The sequence below is a fragment of the Coffea eugenioides genome, chromosome 4 (genome assembly GCF_003713205.1).
Source record: "Coffea eugenioides isolate CCC68of chromosome 4, Ceug_1.0, whole genome shotgun sequence".
NCBI classification, from domain to species: Eukaryota; Viridiplantae; Streptophyta; class Magnoliopsida; order Gentianales; family Rubiaceae; genus Coffea; species Coffea eugenioides.
Genome location: NC_040038.1, coordinates 6,139,290 through 6,158,736, shown reverse-complemented (window position 1 = coordinate 6,158,736; position 19,447 = coordinate 6,139,290). Strand labels below are relative to the sequence as shown.

General features: G+C 36.0%; 2 protein-coding genes across 2 annotated transcripts; both read left to right on the top strand.

Moving 5' to 3' along the window:
- The first annotated feature begins 3,500 nt into the window (after positions 1-3,500).
- Positions 3,501-5,598, top strand: LOC113768077 (transcription factor MYBS1-like). Its single transcript, XM_027312311.1, has 2 exons — positions 3,501-4,205; positions 4,322-5,598. The coding sequence occupies exons 1-2, from the start codon at positions 3,784-3,786 to the stop codon at positions 4,797-4,799; spliced, it is 900 nt and encodes a 299-aa protein (XP_027168112.1). The 5' UTR covers positions 3,501-3,783; the 3' UTR covers positions 4,800-5,598.
- Positions 5,599-16,631: 11,033 nt separating this feature from the next.
- Positions 16,632-19,242, top strand: LOC113768874 (putative receptor protein kinase ZmPK1). The gene is made up of 2 exons (XM_027313382.1): positions 16,632-17,193; positions 17,364-19,242. The coding sequence occupies exons 1-2, from the start codon at positions 16,632-16,634 to the stop codon at positions 19,199-19,201; spliced, it is 2,400 nt and encodes a 799-aa protein (XP_027169183.1). The 3' UTR covers positions 19,202-19,242.
- The last annotated feature ends 205 nt before the right edge of the window (positions 19,243-19,447 follow it).

The window sequence follows — 19,447 nt, the reverse complement described above, 5'->3', positions numbered from 1 at the left end:
GGTTAATTGTGACTCAATTCACATAAAAAATTTTATTCCTGGCCTAAGATGTCTTTTTTCATTTTTCTTTTGTTGGGGTTCTTTTCTGGTTCAAAGATTTACTATTAAGCTAATTAAATCTGGAAACAAGTCACATATCAATGGTCAATTTCCCAACTGAAGAAAATATCTTCCCTTGTAGGCACCACAACGTCTGTGCAAAGACGTGGGTAGACCCGGTCTTGTAGATCCAATGGTTCAAATTTTGCCACATTTTCAATGGTGAAATGGTGCGACAAATTTCAAACCATTGGTTCTATATATATAGACCGGGACTACTCAAGTTTTCGCCCACCCTTTCTCGTGTAGGCCCTCGTATCTCATTGATATTGTTCTTCATTAATGTTGTTCTTTCTTTCTTTTCGCTCTTCCCACAAATTTAACCTTCACTTGCTGTAATATTTGAAATTTAATAAGAATGACTGGAAATAAAAATACTGCCGGTGACTATGGGTAAACTAATTAATTGTTGTAGCACTCAAATTCTGGAATATTTGTTCACGAGAAGACTTAAGATGTCTTTCTTGAAAGTGGATCTATGGCACTGTTGATTAGCTTTTTGAGGGTTCTATGAGGTTTGTTTCTTTCTTCTTTTTTTGTTTTTGTACTTTCTTTTTGGCTCTTGATGTTGAGAGGCGGGGAAAAAGTCAAAAAAACTGTTAAATGGACCACAATTAATGTGATCTTATCCCTAGACCACTTGAATTCATGATGAAGAGTAGAGTGGCAATTGACGGGCGAAGGTGACTCATTAAGTGCCTCCTCCAGAACTATCATTTCATATTCTAATAATACAACACATCAACAGCCGGTCCTTCGCCAATTCTGTGACTTTTTGGAACATCAATGGGACCTTTGCTACATAAGACTGTGAGGGGAGGGTCTTAGGACGAACACTTCTATGTTCTATCTCTCTCTCTCTATGTATATATATATATATATTGTTTCAAAGAAGTGAGAAGGAGACGGGAGAATTAGAACCCAAAACTTTTACGTTCTGGGGTCTTAACTTTAATCACTAGATCAATGGCTTGGGTTTGGCCGGGTCTTGGGTTTGACGTGCCTAGTTGAGGACCAAGTTCCTATGTAGGAAATGTCTTAAAATTTGACTACTTTAACACCATGGAAGTATGGAACACAAACTAGGAAGTACTTCTAAGTTTTTTTAGGGCATACTGCTAATAATATCAACTTAAGTAGAGAAAAATAAAAAAAAATGAGCTTGAGTAGCAATTAATATCTCTATTTGTCATTGTACTCCTATTTATCTACACAAAACGGGAACAAAAGTCATAAATGCTAAAGCATTTTCATAATTACTTGATATTCAGTAGCGATTTTTCTAACGCAGGAAACAAATCAGAAAGCGTCTATATATATTTTAAAAAAATTGTGCATGGGATTCCTGATTTTGATCCAAAGAGAAAGAAAAATAGTCACAATATCAATAATTAGTGATGTAATGGTTAATTTTGGAAGTTGGTGTGGTAGTACGAAATGATTGATCGATCATGTTCATGTCCATGTGAAGTGTCAAAATGTTGAATCAAAGGTGAGCAACAACCACAATTGCCGAAAGTATCCGCAATAACGAGACGGTTGATAGTTACGGAGATTATTCGGGAAGCTCTCATTCGATTCTCTCTTCTTTTTTTTTTTTTTTAAAAAATTTTCAGAATAATAATTAAACGGGCTGAGGTAACAACTTTTATACATTAATCCCGTGACCCTTAATCCACATGAATTTTTGAGGAGTACCCACTCTTTTTTTTTTTTGGTTAATGGTTCTTATACCATCCTTTATTCAATTCTTTGCTGTTATATGCCGGACCTCAGTTTTTTGGTTTAAATATGATACAGTAGTGGTTGAGGTCCTTGATGTGGTCGTATTCCTTAGCATAGAAACTAGAGAAGGAGAAGAGGCCACGAATAGAAGGAACCAAAGTTCAAAAAGAGAGATCACTTTCTTCTTCCACACACAGGGACATGGGTAGTGACCCATGAGAAAGAATATTTTTGATATGTTTATTTACTACTTTGCTGAGTTCTTTGGGTAAAAATCAGCACCATTTCTCCCTCTCATATCAATCCTAGAGCGCGTAAGAAAGCTCCCCCAATAGAATAGTTAGTAGTATAAAAGACTGAAATTTGCAGATTGTCTAATTTCTGATTGTGAGTGCAAGAAGTTATCTTATCTTACAAGGTGGAAGCATGGCTAGTTTTCAAAGAAAACTTGCTACGTTTTTTTTGACACATTTTTCAATCATATTTTTACCTCACATATATCAAATCGATACAGTAATTTTTCTACAAAAAGTCCAGAAAAATGCAATTCAAACAAGGAATAAGTTTCGTGGTTGTCCAATTTTAGCTCATTTTCAAACCTTTTTAGTGAATTGGTTAATCATTGACTTCTGGTAAATTGCTTGACGTCTACTCAAGATTGCAGATATCTGATTACACGAACAGTCCAAGAAAATATTCTCTGCAATCGTAGTGTGGCTCGAATATCAAATCATAAGTAAAACTTCAGACCAGCAAATTTTTGTTATATTCATCATATATTTATCTTAAACTAACAATAAAAACATGAATACAAAAAAAAAAAAAAAATTTTTTCAAAAACGCATTTCTTGATTTGAACGTAGTAGTTAATACTTAATAGCAGGAATGAGCAATCTCTTTTGCTCTATCATTTCCCTTCATTCATATCCCCTTGCCATAGGTTTTCCTTTAATGCATTCCACCTTGCAGATGAAATCCCGACTCAATTGGCGGCTATAAAATACTAATATAAATGGCTGTAGATGATCACTCCTGCCTTTGATACAAAAACACGCATTGCCACGGAGCGTTTGTCTGAAAATAGAAAGAGTTTTGGAAAAAAAAGATTCTTTGGGACCTCACCTCCCATCTAACACCAATTTCTCTACTGCTCAATCATTGCGACTAGGCAGGCAATGAGTGTAGAAAAGTCCGAAATATTTAAAGCGACAAAACATGACATTCTTTCGAATTTTAACCGTCTTGCTTGCTTGCCTGCTTCGCTCTCTTTTTCTTTTCTTCTTCTCCTTGCAATCATTACAGTCGAGAATTCTTCCAGACAATCCTTGATGAAGGCATTTTACTTTCCTGCTAATATCATGATCGGAATGCCCAAATTGTGCATGGTCTAAAAGGAGAAGAATGACATTTTGAAATGGCCTTAGTGGAGGGGATGCCAAATAATAAGTGAACTGAAGAAAACCTTTCACTTGGTTTCTTGAGAAATCTTTTTCATACTGCCCTTGATACGCTACATGAATGACAGACAATAATGTGTAAAATTCTTTCACCGGATTGAGATGTTAATGGAGCTGCAAGTAGCCTGTAGCTATTTGCGCAAGTAATTTCTTGGTAGGGCTTAAGAGAGAGCGTGAGATTCTTTTTCCGCTTGTTCTTGGATGTGCAATTTTTTGGCCATGACTTTGTATGGACATGACAAATGAACCCATCCCTTCTACCTCACAAGTGGTCCTTTTCCATTTAATACAATGGTTCCCTATTCTTATCTTGCACTCTCTTTTACTTTCTTCTCTTATCCTACCCACCTATTTTCTTTCCTTCTCTCCAACTCCCAAAAGAACCTCAGCTGAACAAAAGCATCAAGAGGCATCCCCACCTGCATAAAACTTCCCTACTGAACTTGAAAAACTAGTAAGAAGGCACAAAAGTATTATTCAGGATCTTCAAGCAAGAGGGATAATGTCTGCTTCTTCTTCTTCTGTAGTATGGAGCAGAGAAGAAGACATAGCTTTTGAGAGCGCCATTGCCATGCACTGGACTGGGGACTCTAAGGAACAGTGGGACAAGATTGCTTCTATGGTTCCTAATAAAAGCATTGATGAGTTGAAGCAACACTATAAAACACTTGTTGAAGATGTTGAAGCAATTGAAGGTGGACTTGTGCCACTTCCCAATTACAGTGGGGAAGAAGCTTCTTCGTCGACTAAGGACCATCAAAGCTTCTCTGCCATTACAGCTACCGACAGGCGTTCTAATTTTGGTTATAGGAGTGCATTTCCAGGATTAGGTCATGATTCTAGTGGTCAGGGAGGAGGAAAAGGAGGATCCAGGTCAGAGCAAGAGCGCCGGAAAGGGATTCCTTGGACCGAAGAAGAGCATAGGTATCATCATATACATATATATCCATCTAGTCTCATTCCCAAATTCTTGGATTGCAGCCTGGATGTCTGAAATATGGACTAAGGCCTACTCTCTTTGTATTTTTTTTTTATCTCAGGTTATTTTTGCTTGGTCTAGACAAGTTTGGGAAAGGGGATTGGAGAAGCATTTCCAGAAACTTTGTCATATCCAGAACCCCAACACAGGTTGCAAGCCATGCTCAGAAATACTTCATTCGTTTGAATTCTATGAGTAGAGATAGAAGGAGATCCAGTATCCATGATATTACCAGCGTGAACAATGGAGATGTTTCTAGTCATCAGGCACCCATAACAGGCCAACAAACCAACACAACCCCATCAGCTACTGTTGCTGCTGCTCTGGGACCAGCAATGAAGCACAGGGGACAACAAACTATGCATGGATTGGGGGTATACGGCGCACCGGTAGGTCATCCGGTTGTTGCTGCTGCTGCTGCTCCTGGTCACATGGCATCTGCAGTTGGCACACCTGTACTGCTTCCTCATGGGCATCATCCCCCTTATGTTGTGCCCCTTGCATATCCAATGGCACCACCTCAGCCAATGCACCAATAACACAGTTCCTCGCATATTTGGTTTATGACTTCATTGATACGAGGAGATAATTCTACATCACTTTTTTAACGGACGGTGGAAATGCTGGCTTTGACGACCCATAATTGTACGAGTTGGGCACAAGAAGATTCTGTTCAGCAAACTAATACCCGCATCATATTCCTCGTATGTGTTGTACATATAGGACTCGGAAAAACATTTCTGTATCTGTTTGGATTGCCCTTTTTTTTTCACAAACTATTTTTGTTTGTGGAGTCTATGCTGACTCCATAAACAACTGTAAAAACAACTCCAAAAACACACTCAATTACACTAATAAAAATAAAATAAGCCCTCATCCTCTCCCTTCTTCCAAACACCACCACCACCACCACCTACCGCTAGCAGCCACCATCCCCCCTCCCCTCTATACCCTCCTCCCTCTACCCCACCTCGCCCAACCCCTCGAAAACACCTTATCCATATGGATGTTCTTTGTTTTAGCAATCTTCATTAAAGATTCTATAAACTCCAATCATTCTACATTCCAGATCTTAAGATTGTTGCAATGTACTATAATCCTACAACATAGAAGACAAAAGCAACTTCCAAACCAGAGACGGAAGAAGCAGGAAAGAGTGTAGCTCTTCTACTTTCTCCAGTGATTGCCCGGGGAATTGGGAGATATTAACAAACAGAAATGAAGAGCGAATAAACATGTAATAATCCCTCCCTCTTTCTCTGAAGACAGACGATGCCTACCCCCAGAAGAGCCTCAATCTAAGTCGCATTTAAAATGGTCAATCTCAGAGCTTTCTTCCGTCCGGGGCGACATTTTCCTTGATGCCGAAGTACATCATGTTCACAAAGGAAGCCAAAACCTATTCAGAATCTATAAAACGATATCTAGCAGAATTCCCACAACTTTGTTGGATGGAAGTTAATTTACAACAAAAGCAAGGCATGTGCTTAATGAAGGACAACGTTCAAAAAGGAAATTCATTCCAAATATAATCCTATTAATAAGAAAATTTAATGCAATAAGGTTTTGTTCCTAATACAAAATCTCGATCTGGGCATTCCATACGCTCAACAATGTTAAGTGGCATTCATGACATCGTATTAACTTTTTTTATGACAACGGTCGTAATGGAAAGCAAACAAACCTAATTTCATTCCAAATCAAAGTCTATTCCAAATTCATATTCTGAATTACATAAAATACCTCGATGATGTTGTTATAATGGCATCCTTGTTTTGCAGTATTAACATGATTAATTATTCCATGACAAAAATAGTATTGGAAAGAAAAAAAAATGAAACGCTATACATATATACACACAGAGCAGCGTAGTCAAGACATTTGTTGAGGGGGGTGTAATAATAAAAAAAAAAAATTCTATGATCCTTTTGGGAAATTATTCCCTTAATATCTGTCTCTTAGTGATAATAGCGGTTCAAATTTTAAATGATTAAAGTTGATGTAGTCTAAGGACCCAAAACCATTTTCCAGTGGTGCAACCAACATTAAAATTTACCCAACTCAGAAACGCAAACAAAGTAATATCACTACTATTAGCTAAAGTGAACATTCCACAGTAACACCATTAACGCAGCACAACTTTCTTTTTCTTAAGATAACTTGCAACTTCAAAACAACAAAAAAGTCTCCTAGTTGTGGTTAAATATCTAATATATAAACATAGAATATGTTTGCCTCATTTGTAAGCAACACTCAGCATTAAGAGGCAACACTTCGCACTTAATCAATTTTCATCCGCCGGCGACACATCATACAGCACTTGGGGCTCAAGCTTCATCAGTTATGTCGTCTACGTCTAGCATCCCTGAATCAAAAGCAAGTTAGATACCCAACCATGGTCACGCTGCAAGCCATTAATTGCAGGAGTTCGAAACAGCTAGATTAGAATAACATGGAAAATGTTGTTGGAAGTTAAAAAGAAGAAGAAGGAGAAAGAAGCGCAACAACAATAAATCAGTAAGCATAGAACATCTATTACGGCCGTCTAGTAAGGAGCCGCTTGGTTCATGGCTAGGAACAGAAGTGGAATCCAAATCAAATTACCTATGGAATCATTGAAATAACAATTGTTTTGGTTACCACATTTTCCGGAGTGGGAATCAAACTAGATTTCCTTTTTTTTTAACAATTTGTTTTCCCTTTCCTAGGAGTGTAAATGAGTCTAATCAACTCGAACACCCAAGTATTCAAGCTTGTTTGATTATTTTAATGAGTTTGAAATTTTGTTCAAACTTGGTTTTTTTGTTTGCCGAACCAAGTTTGAATGAGCTTTTTGTCGAGCTTGAATATTATCAAACACAAAATGCTGTTCAAACTTGACTCGACTAATTGGCGAACTAAGCTCGATCGAGCTCTTACCAAGCTGAGCTTGATTCAAATATCGAGTAGTTTAGTTCATCTTTTAGCCCTACCCTTCCCTCCTTGCGTGGTTATTAAGATACTGTTGCCTATCACCTCTAAGGGTAGCACTAAACCACCTATGCACCTCTAAGGGTAGCACATCAAATGACACACATTGCCATAAGAAGCATAACAATGCCAAGCAACACTCTAAAAAGGTAAACAAAATAGTACAAGTTAAGGGCACTAGTCCAGATTTTTCTAGTTTTCTCAGATGCATGAAAAAATACCTTATTTTATCAATCATCTCCAGCTGCGCTGGTTTGACAAGCCAACAACCTGATCGGTAGAAAATCGCCTTTTTACCTCCATAAATCGGTGGTTGCAATACTCGACCTTCTCCTCCAACCTTACAAGTTCAAACTCCAGGTTCGTCTGTTTTGCGGTCAAATCCGCAAGTTTGGAGGTTTTATCTACAGCGGCTAGAGCTGTTTATCGAACCGGGCAGCTCGCGAGCCGAGCTCGACCCGGCTCGATAAGGGCTCGGCTCGGCTCGTTAACAGAGAGAAACGAGCCGAGCTCGAGCTCTAATGAGTACTCGTTTATTAAACGAGCCGAGCAGGCTCGGCTCGTATAAGCTCGGTAGGCTCGAAAGATAGGGGCATTTTCGTCATTTCAGCGTGTATGTGGTATACTAAGTCATCTCCCGTCTGCTGTAGCCCTAATTCCTCCTTTCATCTTTTGGTATTTCGTTTTCCCATCCCACAGGCCAGAGCCGTCACCCCGCACCCGCAGCTGCACCCCATTCCCCGCAGCCTCCCTTCTCACCGCCAAGCGCCATTCTCCATTCTCACCGCACTGACCGCAGCCTCCATTCTCACCTCACCCCGCAGCCTCCATTCTCACCGCCAGCCTCCATTCTCCTAATTTTTTCTTTTCCCCTTTCTGTCAACTTTTTTCCCGTTCCACACCTGCAGCCGCAGCCGCAGCCGCACCCTCCTGACAAAAGCAGCCCACTGAATCAAGCGACTGAATTCCTTCCTTGGCTAGTAGCTCGCCTGATTCTTGCCACCGTCGCTGACTCACCATACGGAGCAGCCACACGGAGCCACCTCGGTAGAGCCAGGGGCCTCTACCATACCCCGATTCACTGCATTCTGGTAAGTAGTGACCCCGATTCTTTCTTTGTTTTTCACTGCATACTTACACTTAATGTTGATATCTTAGGGGGTAAAATGCGTGTTTGAATAAATTCAATAAAATCAAATCAATTCCATGTGTTAAATTATATCTCAGTCTGTGAATTTGCACACTCCTAATGTTTGAATCCGAAGTGCAAAAGTTTAACTTTTCATAGGAAGTTCATCTGCAAATAAGGATGCTACACGAGCATATGTTATCATTGTTGATCTATCTAAACTTAGGGTAAGTATTCAATGTAAGCTAGCAGGTCTTTAGAATTGCTATTTTTCTACTCTCATTAGTCTTAAAAATTCCATTACTATATTTTTGTTTCAATATCAAGTCAATTAGCCCTTAGAAGTTTCTTTTATGAAACAATGAGTTTTATACTATATATATATGAGTTTTATACTATATATATATATAATACTTTTAATTTGACCCGCAATTTTTACAGAATCATTCAACATAGTTCAATGAGAAGAGTCAACTTTGGAAAAAATGAGTGACTAGACTAAACTGGTTCAGAAAATTAACTGAGTATTTATCTTCTAGAAATCATAATTAAAAAAAATATTATATTATTTACGATATAAGACATGCATTCAGAATAATAAAATAATTAATTTTTAATGCTATGCCAAATTAATGCGCAAACAGTATCCTTTATTTTTCTTGGTCTATGGGACAATATCTTCTAGGCAAATTGGAAGACCAATTCTTCACTGAATATAACACAAAGAACAAACAAAATAATCTTCAATAGATCTAGTCTTGCAGCAATATATGACACAACTTTTTTTTTTTTGTTTAAAACTAATATGAATCAAGAAATTATATGCACTGGTTAGGAGAATGACGAATAAATTGACCAAATTCTCATGCTAGAAACTGCAAAAACCCAATTATATACTAGTAATAACCTGTCTAACCTAGAAGTGAGATGCCATATCTCATCAAATTCAGCGAATTGACTAATTCTAAATACAATTTGAGAAATCAGTTTCCCAGTTGACTAATTCTAAGTGCATTTTGGGAAATAAGTTTCTTTTTTTTTTTTTTGAAATAAGTTTCTTGTTCTCCCCTATATTTGGATCAGTTGCACTTTAGGCAGAGAATTTGAAAATTTTCAGGTTCACCCTTAGAAGAAGTTGTGTTACAAAACCTTTGTTTTTGGATGGTGATGCATTTAAGCTTTTGGTCTACCCTTTTGTCTTAGATCTTAATGATTATAAAGTTCATCAAAACACTAAACTATTCTCTCGTGATAAATTCTATTAAACACTTTCATTTTGAACAATTTGCTCCAATTAATGCACTTGTTTTGCTACCTCTTTGTCCAATAACCAATTTCTGTGGTTTGACCAAAAAAGGCACACCAAGATTGTGTAAAACTTTTTTGTCCAAGTAATTAGTGGTAACTAGTTGTTTCAATACAAACAGGTTTCTGTAGTTTGAAATGTATCTAATTGCTGCAATGTAATATTCAAAAGATCATTTGACAAGTGGACTTTGAAATTTGGATATAGAGCCTAATAAGGTGCAATTTTTTTTTTTGGTGCGGAGATTGGGTCAAGTTGGAAAAAGTAGACAAACATTGGAACATGGATTTTCTAAATTAAGAGTTTTGGATGTAATCTCTTGACAAAAAAGCAAAAAAAATACATAGATTAATTGTTTAAGGACTAAAAATGGCATTTAATTGCCTGCTGACATAATATAGTGAGCCATAATTTCCAATTTAGAGTAATTGATTTATGAGAAAGCTTTTACTTAGCAAAAAATATATATATATATATATACAAACTTACATATATAGAGAATAGTACTACTAAACCAGGAGACAAATAATTATTTACTCACTATGCTTTCCAATCAAAAGAAGTAGACTGACTTCCCATTTCAATTTGAAAAATGAATTATGGAAAATATTTGTCTCTCTGAAAATAAATCAGGCAGATTATCTTTCATTGCCCATGCTCAGCTTTTGTTTTTCCTGTTTCCTTAGTTTAGTAAAAAACTGCTTTGCTTTTCTATTTCTGATGATCTGGTTGAGTTTCATTCGAGATGGTTGGCTATAGACTATAGTCAGACCACTGGAGTGCACGTGAATTGTGTACCATCTTCAGATGACACTATTCGTATTTAATTTATTGGAAAAGCCACTATACTGTCCTTTCTTTCATCACTGTCCTCATGCACAAACTAATTGGAACTATGGATTCAATATTTCCTGGAATTCATCACTGTCCCTTGTTTGGATTGCCATTTTAAGAGTTTTTAAGATCTTTTTCTCTGTTATTTCATTAATCTGAATGTAAGGTTGAGAATTGAGATAGGAACAAGTTAAAGAAATGTTAAAATTGGCTTGAAGTGGGCATTATTTCTTGGAATCTGTTTTATTACTTTTGTACCTTACTTTTGTTTCCTTATATCTGATTTTGAAGAATTTTATAACTTTCTTACTTTTGTTTTGTAGGAATCACTTGATGCGGCCGAATCAATCACATTTGAGGAAGTTGAACTTCCTGAATCATTCACGAGCTGATTTGGTGGCTGTTGATGTTGCTTGGTGGCTTATGATATGTTTGGTGGCTGTTTATGTAAACTTTTGATGTTGTAATCTGATATTTGGTTGGGACATGTTATCTGATATGTTTGGGGGCTGTTTATGTAAACTTTCATGTTGTAATCTGATATTTGGTTTGGACATGTTATCTGATATGTTTGGTGGCTGTTTATGTAAACTTTTCATGTTGTAATCTGATATTTGGTTTGGATATGTTATTTGATATGTTTTGGACATGTTGTAATCTAATTTGGTTTGGATATTGTAATCTGAGTTTTTATATTCGACCTGGCTTGCAATATTTGGCTTCAATTCGAGCTTGTGGAATTGAAGATGATATATTAGGGAATGTGCTCTTCTTTTGTCCGGCTAAATATGAGTTTGCCAGGAACTGATATGCTCTTAGCCGTAAACGAGCTCGAGCTCGAGTTTCGAGCTCGAAAAGCTCGGCTCGAGTTTGTCTCGAGTTCGAGCTCGAGCTTCGAGCTCGACAGGACCGGCTCGATCTCAAACTCGAGCTCTCTACCAGTATATCGAGTCGAGCTCGAGTGCCTTGTGAAGCTCGAATTAGTAATCGAGCGAGTTCGAGCTAGCTCGATTAGGGGTTCGAGTCGAGCTCGATTGTCTTATGCTCGAGCTCGACTCGGCTAGTTTAACAGCTCTAACAGCGGCAGGGTCCTCCACCTTATCAAGCTGCCGTTCCAATTTCTTTTGCACTGCAAAGAAAAATGTGGAGATTGTCGCCCCCCATTTTTCGCGATGAAAATAAGTATTTACAAAAGATGTGATTTTTATTTAAAAATAAGTGAAAAAGGACCAAGAGTGAAACTTTACAAAATACGACAGTTTGGACCTAAAATTTAGTCTAAAAGGATTTTTAAGAAATATAAGAGTTGCCACTTGGTATTGAGTTTGGGTGTACCAAGTCACCCCAAAAAAATGTTTTTTCTAACAAAATTAAAATAAAAAGTAAATAAAATAAAATAAAACCCTTTTCAACAAGAAAGAATGAGTTTGGGAATCACGATTGAAAAAAGGGAAGGCAAATGTTCAATCGACTTAAATCTAAGGCACTCTTTCAATCTATTCTAAACTAGTTGTGTGGTTTAATTAAAATTTCTCTAATCTAACCCTTAAATTTATTACATTTGGATATTTCTTATATTGATGCAAAGCTAAATTCAAAGAAAATGTCGAAAGGAACAAAATATCCATTCAAGATTTAATTGATATCAATTGTATTAATTGCGAAAGCCAAAATAATCCCTTGAAAGGGTCATGAGTATGCAAAAATGAAATTCAAAAGAAAAGAAAATTAAATTATATATAGATATAAGTGATCAAGGAAGAATGGATACAATATAATGGGTATGGGAGACAAAAACTCGTGACATAATTTTCTTATACAAAGATTAACCGGGTATTTAAACTAAAAGGTTATAATCACTCATTTCCCATATTTAAAGAGTAATTCTCCTAATCTAAACAAGCAAATGAACTAACTTATTTTGCGATTTCTTAAATGAGATATAATCTTAAATGGTATGATTAATACATATAGAGGGTAGAGGATAATATAATAGAAAATATCATGCAAATGAGAAAAGATTCTAAAATAAAAATTATACGTGAAAACGTAATGAATGTCACACACAAGATGAATCTAACGCATGAACGATCTAAGGGTCTAGCGTTGGACTAACCCATTTCTAAAATTCCTTACTAACGTTGGACTAGCAAGTAAGCGAAGGGAAAAATCACAACTAGCATTAAACTAGTGTGGTGACGTCATGTATTAATAATACATAGTAAAACGAATAAGGCATAAATTAAAACAAATAAACACATAAGAGCATGTAGCACGTAACACATAAACATAATATTTAGATGCAAAAATCCTAAAAAAAAGCGGATAAAGCACATAACACTTAAGCCATGCAAACACACAAAACCTACCTATTATAGCGGAGAGTCTAACTACAATCTAAAATGGAGAAATATAATAAAATAAACCTATCTATCCTATCTATTACAATAGGGGACCTAATTACAATCTAAAATGGAAAAATATAATAAAATAAATCTATCTATCTTACGTATTACATTTATCTATCAAGTTATAATTTTTCAAAAATATTACCTATCTATAATATCTTGAGATATTTAAATACCTCCCAAATAATTATAAAAATTAACTAAACAAATATAAGAAAATTTGAATGAACGTTTGAATCAAATAAATAACAAAGCATATAAAAATATATAAACACATAAGAACACATAGGAGTACATAAGAGTACGTAATTGACATTAAAATAATAATAGGGGTACCTCCCTTTTGAAGTGGTAACTAAATGGCCCTATTTTATATTGAAAATGAACAAAAGAATTATGGCACCAATTTAATTGAAAATAATAATAATACTAAAAGTACTAAATTCACATTAATACATCAAACATAAAGAAATTTAAAAACTTCTAAAAATTACAATCTGAATACATTCAAAAGTAACGTAATTAGCTATTGATGAAAAGATATAATAGAGAGAGTCAAAATTCACTAGGGACTAAATTATACAAACAAAAAAATTTTGGGGTTAAAAATATAATTTTTCAAAAGTTTAAGGGTCAAAATTTTAATTAAGATAAAGTTCAGGGACAAAAATACAATTAAATGAAGGGCCTATGTGAAGGAAATTTAAAATTTTTTGGGCAACAGTAAAACTACTCCAAATATCAGGAGCTAAAGTGAAAAATTCAATTTTTTGATTTTTGTAAGAAATTGGGCCATTTATTTTTATTTGCTGGGCCGAAGTCATCCGGCCCGAAAGAAAAATGTGGGCTATCTTCATGAAAATAAAAACAAGTCCAAGTGGAGAATTACCTCAAGAGCCCGGACCAAAAGCCCCAAAAATAATTTCTAGCCCAATCGAAAATTAAGAAACAAGCCCAACAAAAAAAAATGAAACAGCCCAAGTCTTCTTCTTTCTTTTTTTCTTCCTTTTCTTTTTTTTCCTTTCTTTTCTTTTTCCTTCTCTTCTTCTTCTTCTTTTTTCTTCTTCTTCCACTCCGGTAGGGCTGAAGCCTCAGCCATGCAAAATTTTCGGTCACAAAATTTCATCAAAATACACCCCACTCGATTTTTCATGTAGAATCCGTTTTTGAACTTAGTTTTTACAAAAAATGAATCAAAAGTGGTTGAAATGCAAAAAAAAATAGCCCAATTTTTATTTTTTGAAATCACTATAACCTTCACCAAAAATCATAAATTTTATACCAATACACTCCTTATGATTTTTACAATATAACTTTGAGTTGAAATCAATAAAAAGCAACAACAATATGACAAAATTAAAGCAAAACAGTCCAAAAATAAAAAAAAATCCTTCAATGCTTTTTAGTCTCAAAAAACTCCAAAAACTTTGGATAACCAAACATTTTCGGACCTATACTAGCCTTTTGAGGAAATTGTCTCTACTTTTAAGTACTCGTAGCTGTTTCATTCGCTTCATTTAATATAGCATTCCCCTTAGGGACTGGGAAATCTGATGCAGCGGTCCAGTGATTGATGACAAAAAACTCTGTGCAGTGAATGGAGAACTTATGTATGCCACAAACACAAGAATTAGATGCACTAGTCAATTTGTTTAACACGACATGTTTTTATCATTGGAAAAAAGATATAGATGCATAAATCAAAATTTATAACAGGAATATCTTGTTGATTACTTATTTATTTATTTAACATTTTTTTTGGGTGAAAAATGGTAAAGAATGTTGCACTTAGTATTAATATGTTTTCAATAGTTTTTTTTTTTTTTTTTTTTGCATATGTCTATATTGTAACTGTGCTTGTACAAGATCAATCCATATTTGGCACTAGCTAAAAGAGGAGTTCAAGCATTAATATATAGAAATGAAAAATTAAATACCAAAAGTTTATAAATACAAGATAGAATAATAATTCTTAATGTCTGCATTCACATGGCAAATTATGTGTGATTTAAGCATAACGCATATCAATTAGGTACCAATTAGAAGAACCTATATATGATTCAATTATAGATCTGCCAAAATTGCTGGTCTTACAAAGTGGGTGGATCAGCCGCAATGGCTTGCTCTTTCATGAATCACGACCATTCAATCTCTGCTTCATTTCTGTTATCTTCGACAACCTCAAGCAAATTTATCACATTAATTAACTGCATTTCGGTAAAACGTTTGAAGACAAAATGTTGGACTTTTGAACAATTAAATCCTCTTCAGCCTCCACCCAATTAGATTCTTTGTTCTGATGGAGAAAGCTCAAAGAGGCTTCCATGGAAGTTGAGATGAACCACCCAATTAAATGAAAGGAACTTACCGAGGGGGACAAGCTGGTGACTAGGATATGAATATGTTTCAAGTCCAAATCACGAATTGACAAAAATAAGAAAGCGAGTGTTCTGTATATTACATATGTGAAGTATATAAGCTTCCGTATAGGGCCGGAGCTAGGGCTGTAAACGAGTCGAATCGAATCGAGTTTTGGCCTAATCGAATCGAGTCTCGACATAATTTCATTGAATTCGAACTTGAGCTCGAGCTCGACGAGCTGACAATTTCAAGCTCGAGCTCGAAAAAATAAAAAATAATTATTTTATTTTTTTAAATAAAATAAAATAATATATTTTTTCTTAATAAATAATAAAATTTTAAGGATATATCTGTAATTTTACTATTAAAATTTAAAAAATATAAAAAATATATATACTTAAAATAAAAAATATATATATATACTTAAAATAAAAAAAAACAATATATATATATATATATATATATACTCGAACTCGCGAGCCGGAGCTTAATATTTTGATCTCAAGTTCGAGCTTGAGTCGAGTTTGACTCGAGCGGCTCGATTCGTTTGCAGCCCTAACTGGAGCTGAACCAAGTAGCTCGGCTCGAGTTTGCGAGCTACTTGGTCAGTAGCTCGAGCTCAAAGTCGGTTGGCCAAGCTCGATCTCGAGCTCGAACTGCTCGTTAGAGTTATTGAGTCGAGCTCGATTTTGGAAATATAATATTCGAGAGTTCGACGAGCTCTATCGAGTTTTTTATAATATATATTTTAATTTTTATTATTGTGAAATGTCAATAATATCCTTTATTTAAAATTATATATAAAATATTAATTTTTATTACTTGAGGTTGATTAGACTTGATTGAGCTCGAATAAGCTCGATTGACCTTGATTTGAATTAATTACATTTAATTAAACTCGAATTCGAGTTCGAACTCCAGTTCCATAAATTGATGTCGAGTTAAAAGCTTAACGAGCTCGATCTTAGTTATTTTGCCTCGACTCGACAACAACCCTATTTCCGTATCAAAAGGGTTTAAACTTCGTTCGACGGAGTAAATACGCAAATGATGCAACTTTAACCTTTCTCGTTGACTAGAAAGGATGACTTACCCTCCTATTCTATTGTACATTTGTACGATGATTCCCAGCTACACCAGTCTAATCAAAGCCCTGCCAAACTCCTGAAGAAAATCAATGCAAAGTGGCTTGACTTCCAATCTGCACAACTGCAACACGTAATTCCACAACCACAAGAAGTCAAGAAGCCATGACTTACGACTTACGAGAGACCACTCATACTGTCTATATATTCGTCTACTTTTTGCCATGTTTGTCCGCAAGATGTTTGCATGCATATACTTGCAAAATTACACTTCTCCAATGGGTCTATTCTTTAATGCTATCTTAATTTCTGTTTTAGCTCTGTCATTACCATTTTTATCATCCTCGAAAAGAACTAATAGTTTGAGTACAGGATCATCACTTTCTTCTCAAGATGTTCTGATTTCAAAGCCGCATGGAAATTTCACCGCGGGATTTTTCAGAGTTGGCGAGAATGCGTATTGCTTTAGCATATGGTTTACTGAGCTATATGATCATAGAAATTACATCATTGTCTGGATGGCCAATAGGGACCGACCGGTTAATGGAAAACATTCCAGGCTTTTCCTGCTCAAATCTGGCAATCTTGTGCTGGCAGATGCAGGACAGTTTACTGTTTGGACGAGTAGCACGCAATCGAACTCTTTTCTTCAGTTGCAACTCCATGACAATGGCAACCTTGTGCTGAGCAATATAGATGGCGGAAATCTTTGGCAAAGCTTTGACTGCCCAACAAACACGCTTCTTCCAGGGCAGTCGCTCACCCAAAACTCTGTTCTCATTTCTTCCAGAAGCCTGACAAATTATTCTTCTGGATTCTACAAGTTATACTTTGATGATGATATACGTGTGTTTGGATTGTAAGTTATTTGCCCAAATATATTTGCTTACATCACCATTACAATTTTCAATACACCTTTTTATCTTCCCAATTACCTTTTTATCTCACATACATCACATCACAAAAAGTGCTACAGTAAAAATATCTCAAATAACTTACAATCCAAACACACTACGTCCTTAGTCTATTGTACGATGGTCCTCAAAGAGCAAGTATTTCATGGCCTGACCCATGGAAACGGAGTTGGGACAACGGGAGGTCCACTTATAACAACAGTAAGGTTGCCGCTCTTGATTCATGGGGGAGATTCCAGTCATCAGATCAGTTTGACTTTATTACTGTTGATTATGGTCCAGGCATACAGAGAAGATTGACCATAGATTTCGATGGCAATCTCCGGGTCTACAGTCTTGATATGGCAAGTCGGAATTGGAAAGTTACGTGGCAATCCTCACTGCAACCATGCAAAGTTCATGGGATATGTGGAGAAAATAGTTTGTGCACTTACGCCCATGAGACCGGAAGAAAATGCACTTGTGTACCTGGATACAAGATCAAAAGCCAGAAAGATTGGGCTTATGGATGCGAACCAGATTTCCAACTGCCATGCAATGACAGTAATGCATCAGGTTTTCTTCTTCTCCAAAATGTTGAATTTTATGACTATGATATTGGTTTCTTTAGTAACTCCACACTTGATAATTGTCAAAATTTATGCCTCAACTATTGCAGTTGCAAAGGCTTTCAATTCAAATTTGATAAAGATAATGGCTACTATAATTGTTTTCCTAAGGCCAATTTGTTCAATGGGTATCGTTCAATTGGTTTTGATTCTCCATTTTATCTAAGATTGCCCCCATCCATTTTAACCTCATTTGATCAAAATCCTCTTCAACAAACCAACTTAAAGTGCACAGCCGATGTTGTTTCACTCAATCGAGCATATCAGAAAAAAGGTCAATATGGGTGGGTGAAGTCATTCTTATGGTGCACTTTGGCAGTTGGGGCTTTTGAGATCATATGTTTCTTCACTTACTTGTTCAAAACCCGACGAGGATCTAGTGCAAGAATACAGGGTTACACTCAGGTTGCAACAGGATTCAGGAAATTCACTTTTGCTGAGTTGAAAAAGGCATCAAGAAACTTCAGCGTAGAAATAGGACGAGGAGGGGGAGGCATTGTGTATAAAGGCGTGTTGACAGATAATCGAGTTGCTGCCATAAAGTGTCTCAATGAAGCCAACCAGGGAGAAGCTGAATTTCTTGCAGAGTTGAGTACTATTGGCAAGTTGAACCATATGAATTTGATTGAGATATGGGGATATTGTGTTGAAGGTAAGCACAGGCTATTGGTTTATGAGTACATGGTGCATGGTTCTCTAGCAAAAAATTTGCATTCTGGCAGACTTGATTGGAAAAAGAGGTATGATATTGCTCTTGGTATAGCCAAAGGACTTTCTTACTTGCATGAAGAGTGCTTAGAGTGGGTTTTGCACTGTGATGTAAAGCCTCAGAACATACTCCTAGATTCGAATTACCAGCCGAAGGTGGCGGATTTTGGCCTGTCCAAACTATTGAATAGAGGTGGGACAAATAAATCAACGTTTTCCAGGATAAGGGGAACTAGAGGCTACATGGCCCCTGAATGGGTTTTCAATCTTCCCAAAACCTCCAAAGTTGATGTTTATAGCTATGGAATTGTTGTGCTGGAATTATTAACCGGAAGAAGCCCAGTTGAAGGCCGTTCTATGGAGGAAAGCACCAGTGCAATGGAGCCAAGGAGACTAGTTACGTGGGTGAAGGAGAAAATGCACGAAGCTAATGGAAGAGCATCACAAACAGCAATTGCAAAAATTGTAGACCCTGCCGTAAGTGCTGAATTTGATGTGGCAAGGGTGGAAATTCTTGTTCAAGTTGCTCTCCAATGCGTAGAGGAAGACAAAGATGCAAGACCAACAATGAGCCAAGTGGTGGACACGTTGCTCCATCAAGAAAGTGATGAATGTTAGGACACATTTCACATACTTTTCAATGAGTTGTGATCATCTTAAATTGCTGACTAATATGTGTGTTAAAATTAGATATTTTATGTTCATATAATTTATATGTTTCCACCTTACTGTTGTGAACAAAATATTAAAAGTAAGAAATATTTGTCTTTCTGAATTTAAGGCAAATAGTAATTTACTTTAAATTACAAAGCAATCCTCTTATTGTTGAATAATAGAAAGAATTATGGCTTTGATCTCAAATGT

Coding starts and splice junctions, on each gene's coding strand:
- LOC113768077 (XM_027312311.1), top strand. CDS start 3,784: ATGTCTGCTTCTTCTTCTTCTGTAGTATGGAGCAGAGAAGAAGACATA. Junction 4,206..4,321: donor TGGACCGAAGAAGAGCATAG/GTATCATCATAT, acceptor TTTTTATCTCAG/GTTATTTTTGCTTGGTCTAG.
- LOC113768874 (XM_027313382.1), top strand. CDS start 16,632: ATGGGTCTATTCTTTAATGCTATCTTAATTTCTGTTTTAGCTCTGTCA. Junction 17,194..17,363: donor CAAGTTATACTTTGATGATG/ATATACGTGTGT, acceptor CAATCCAAACAC/ACTACGTCCTTAGTCTATTG.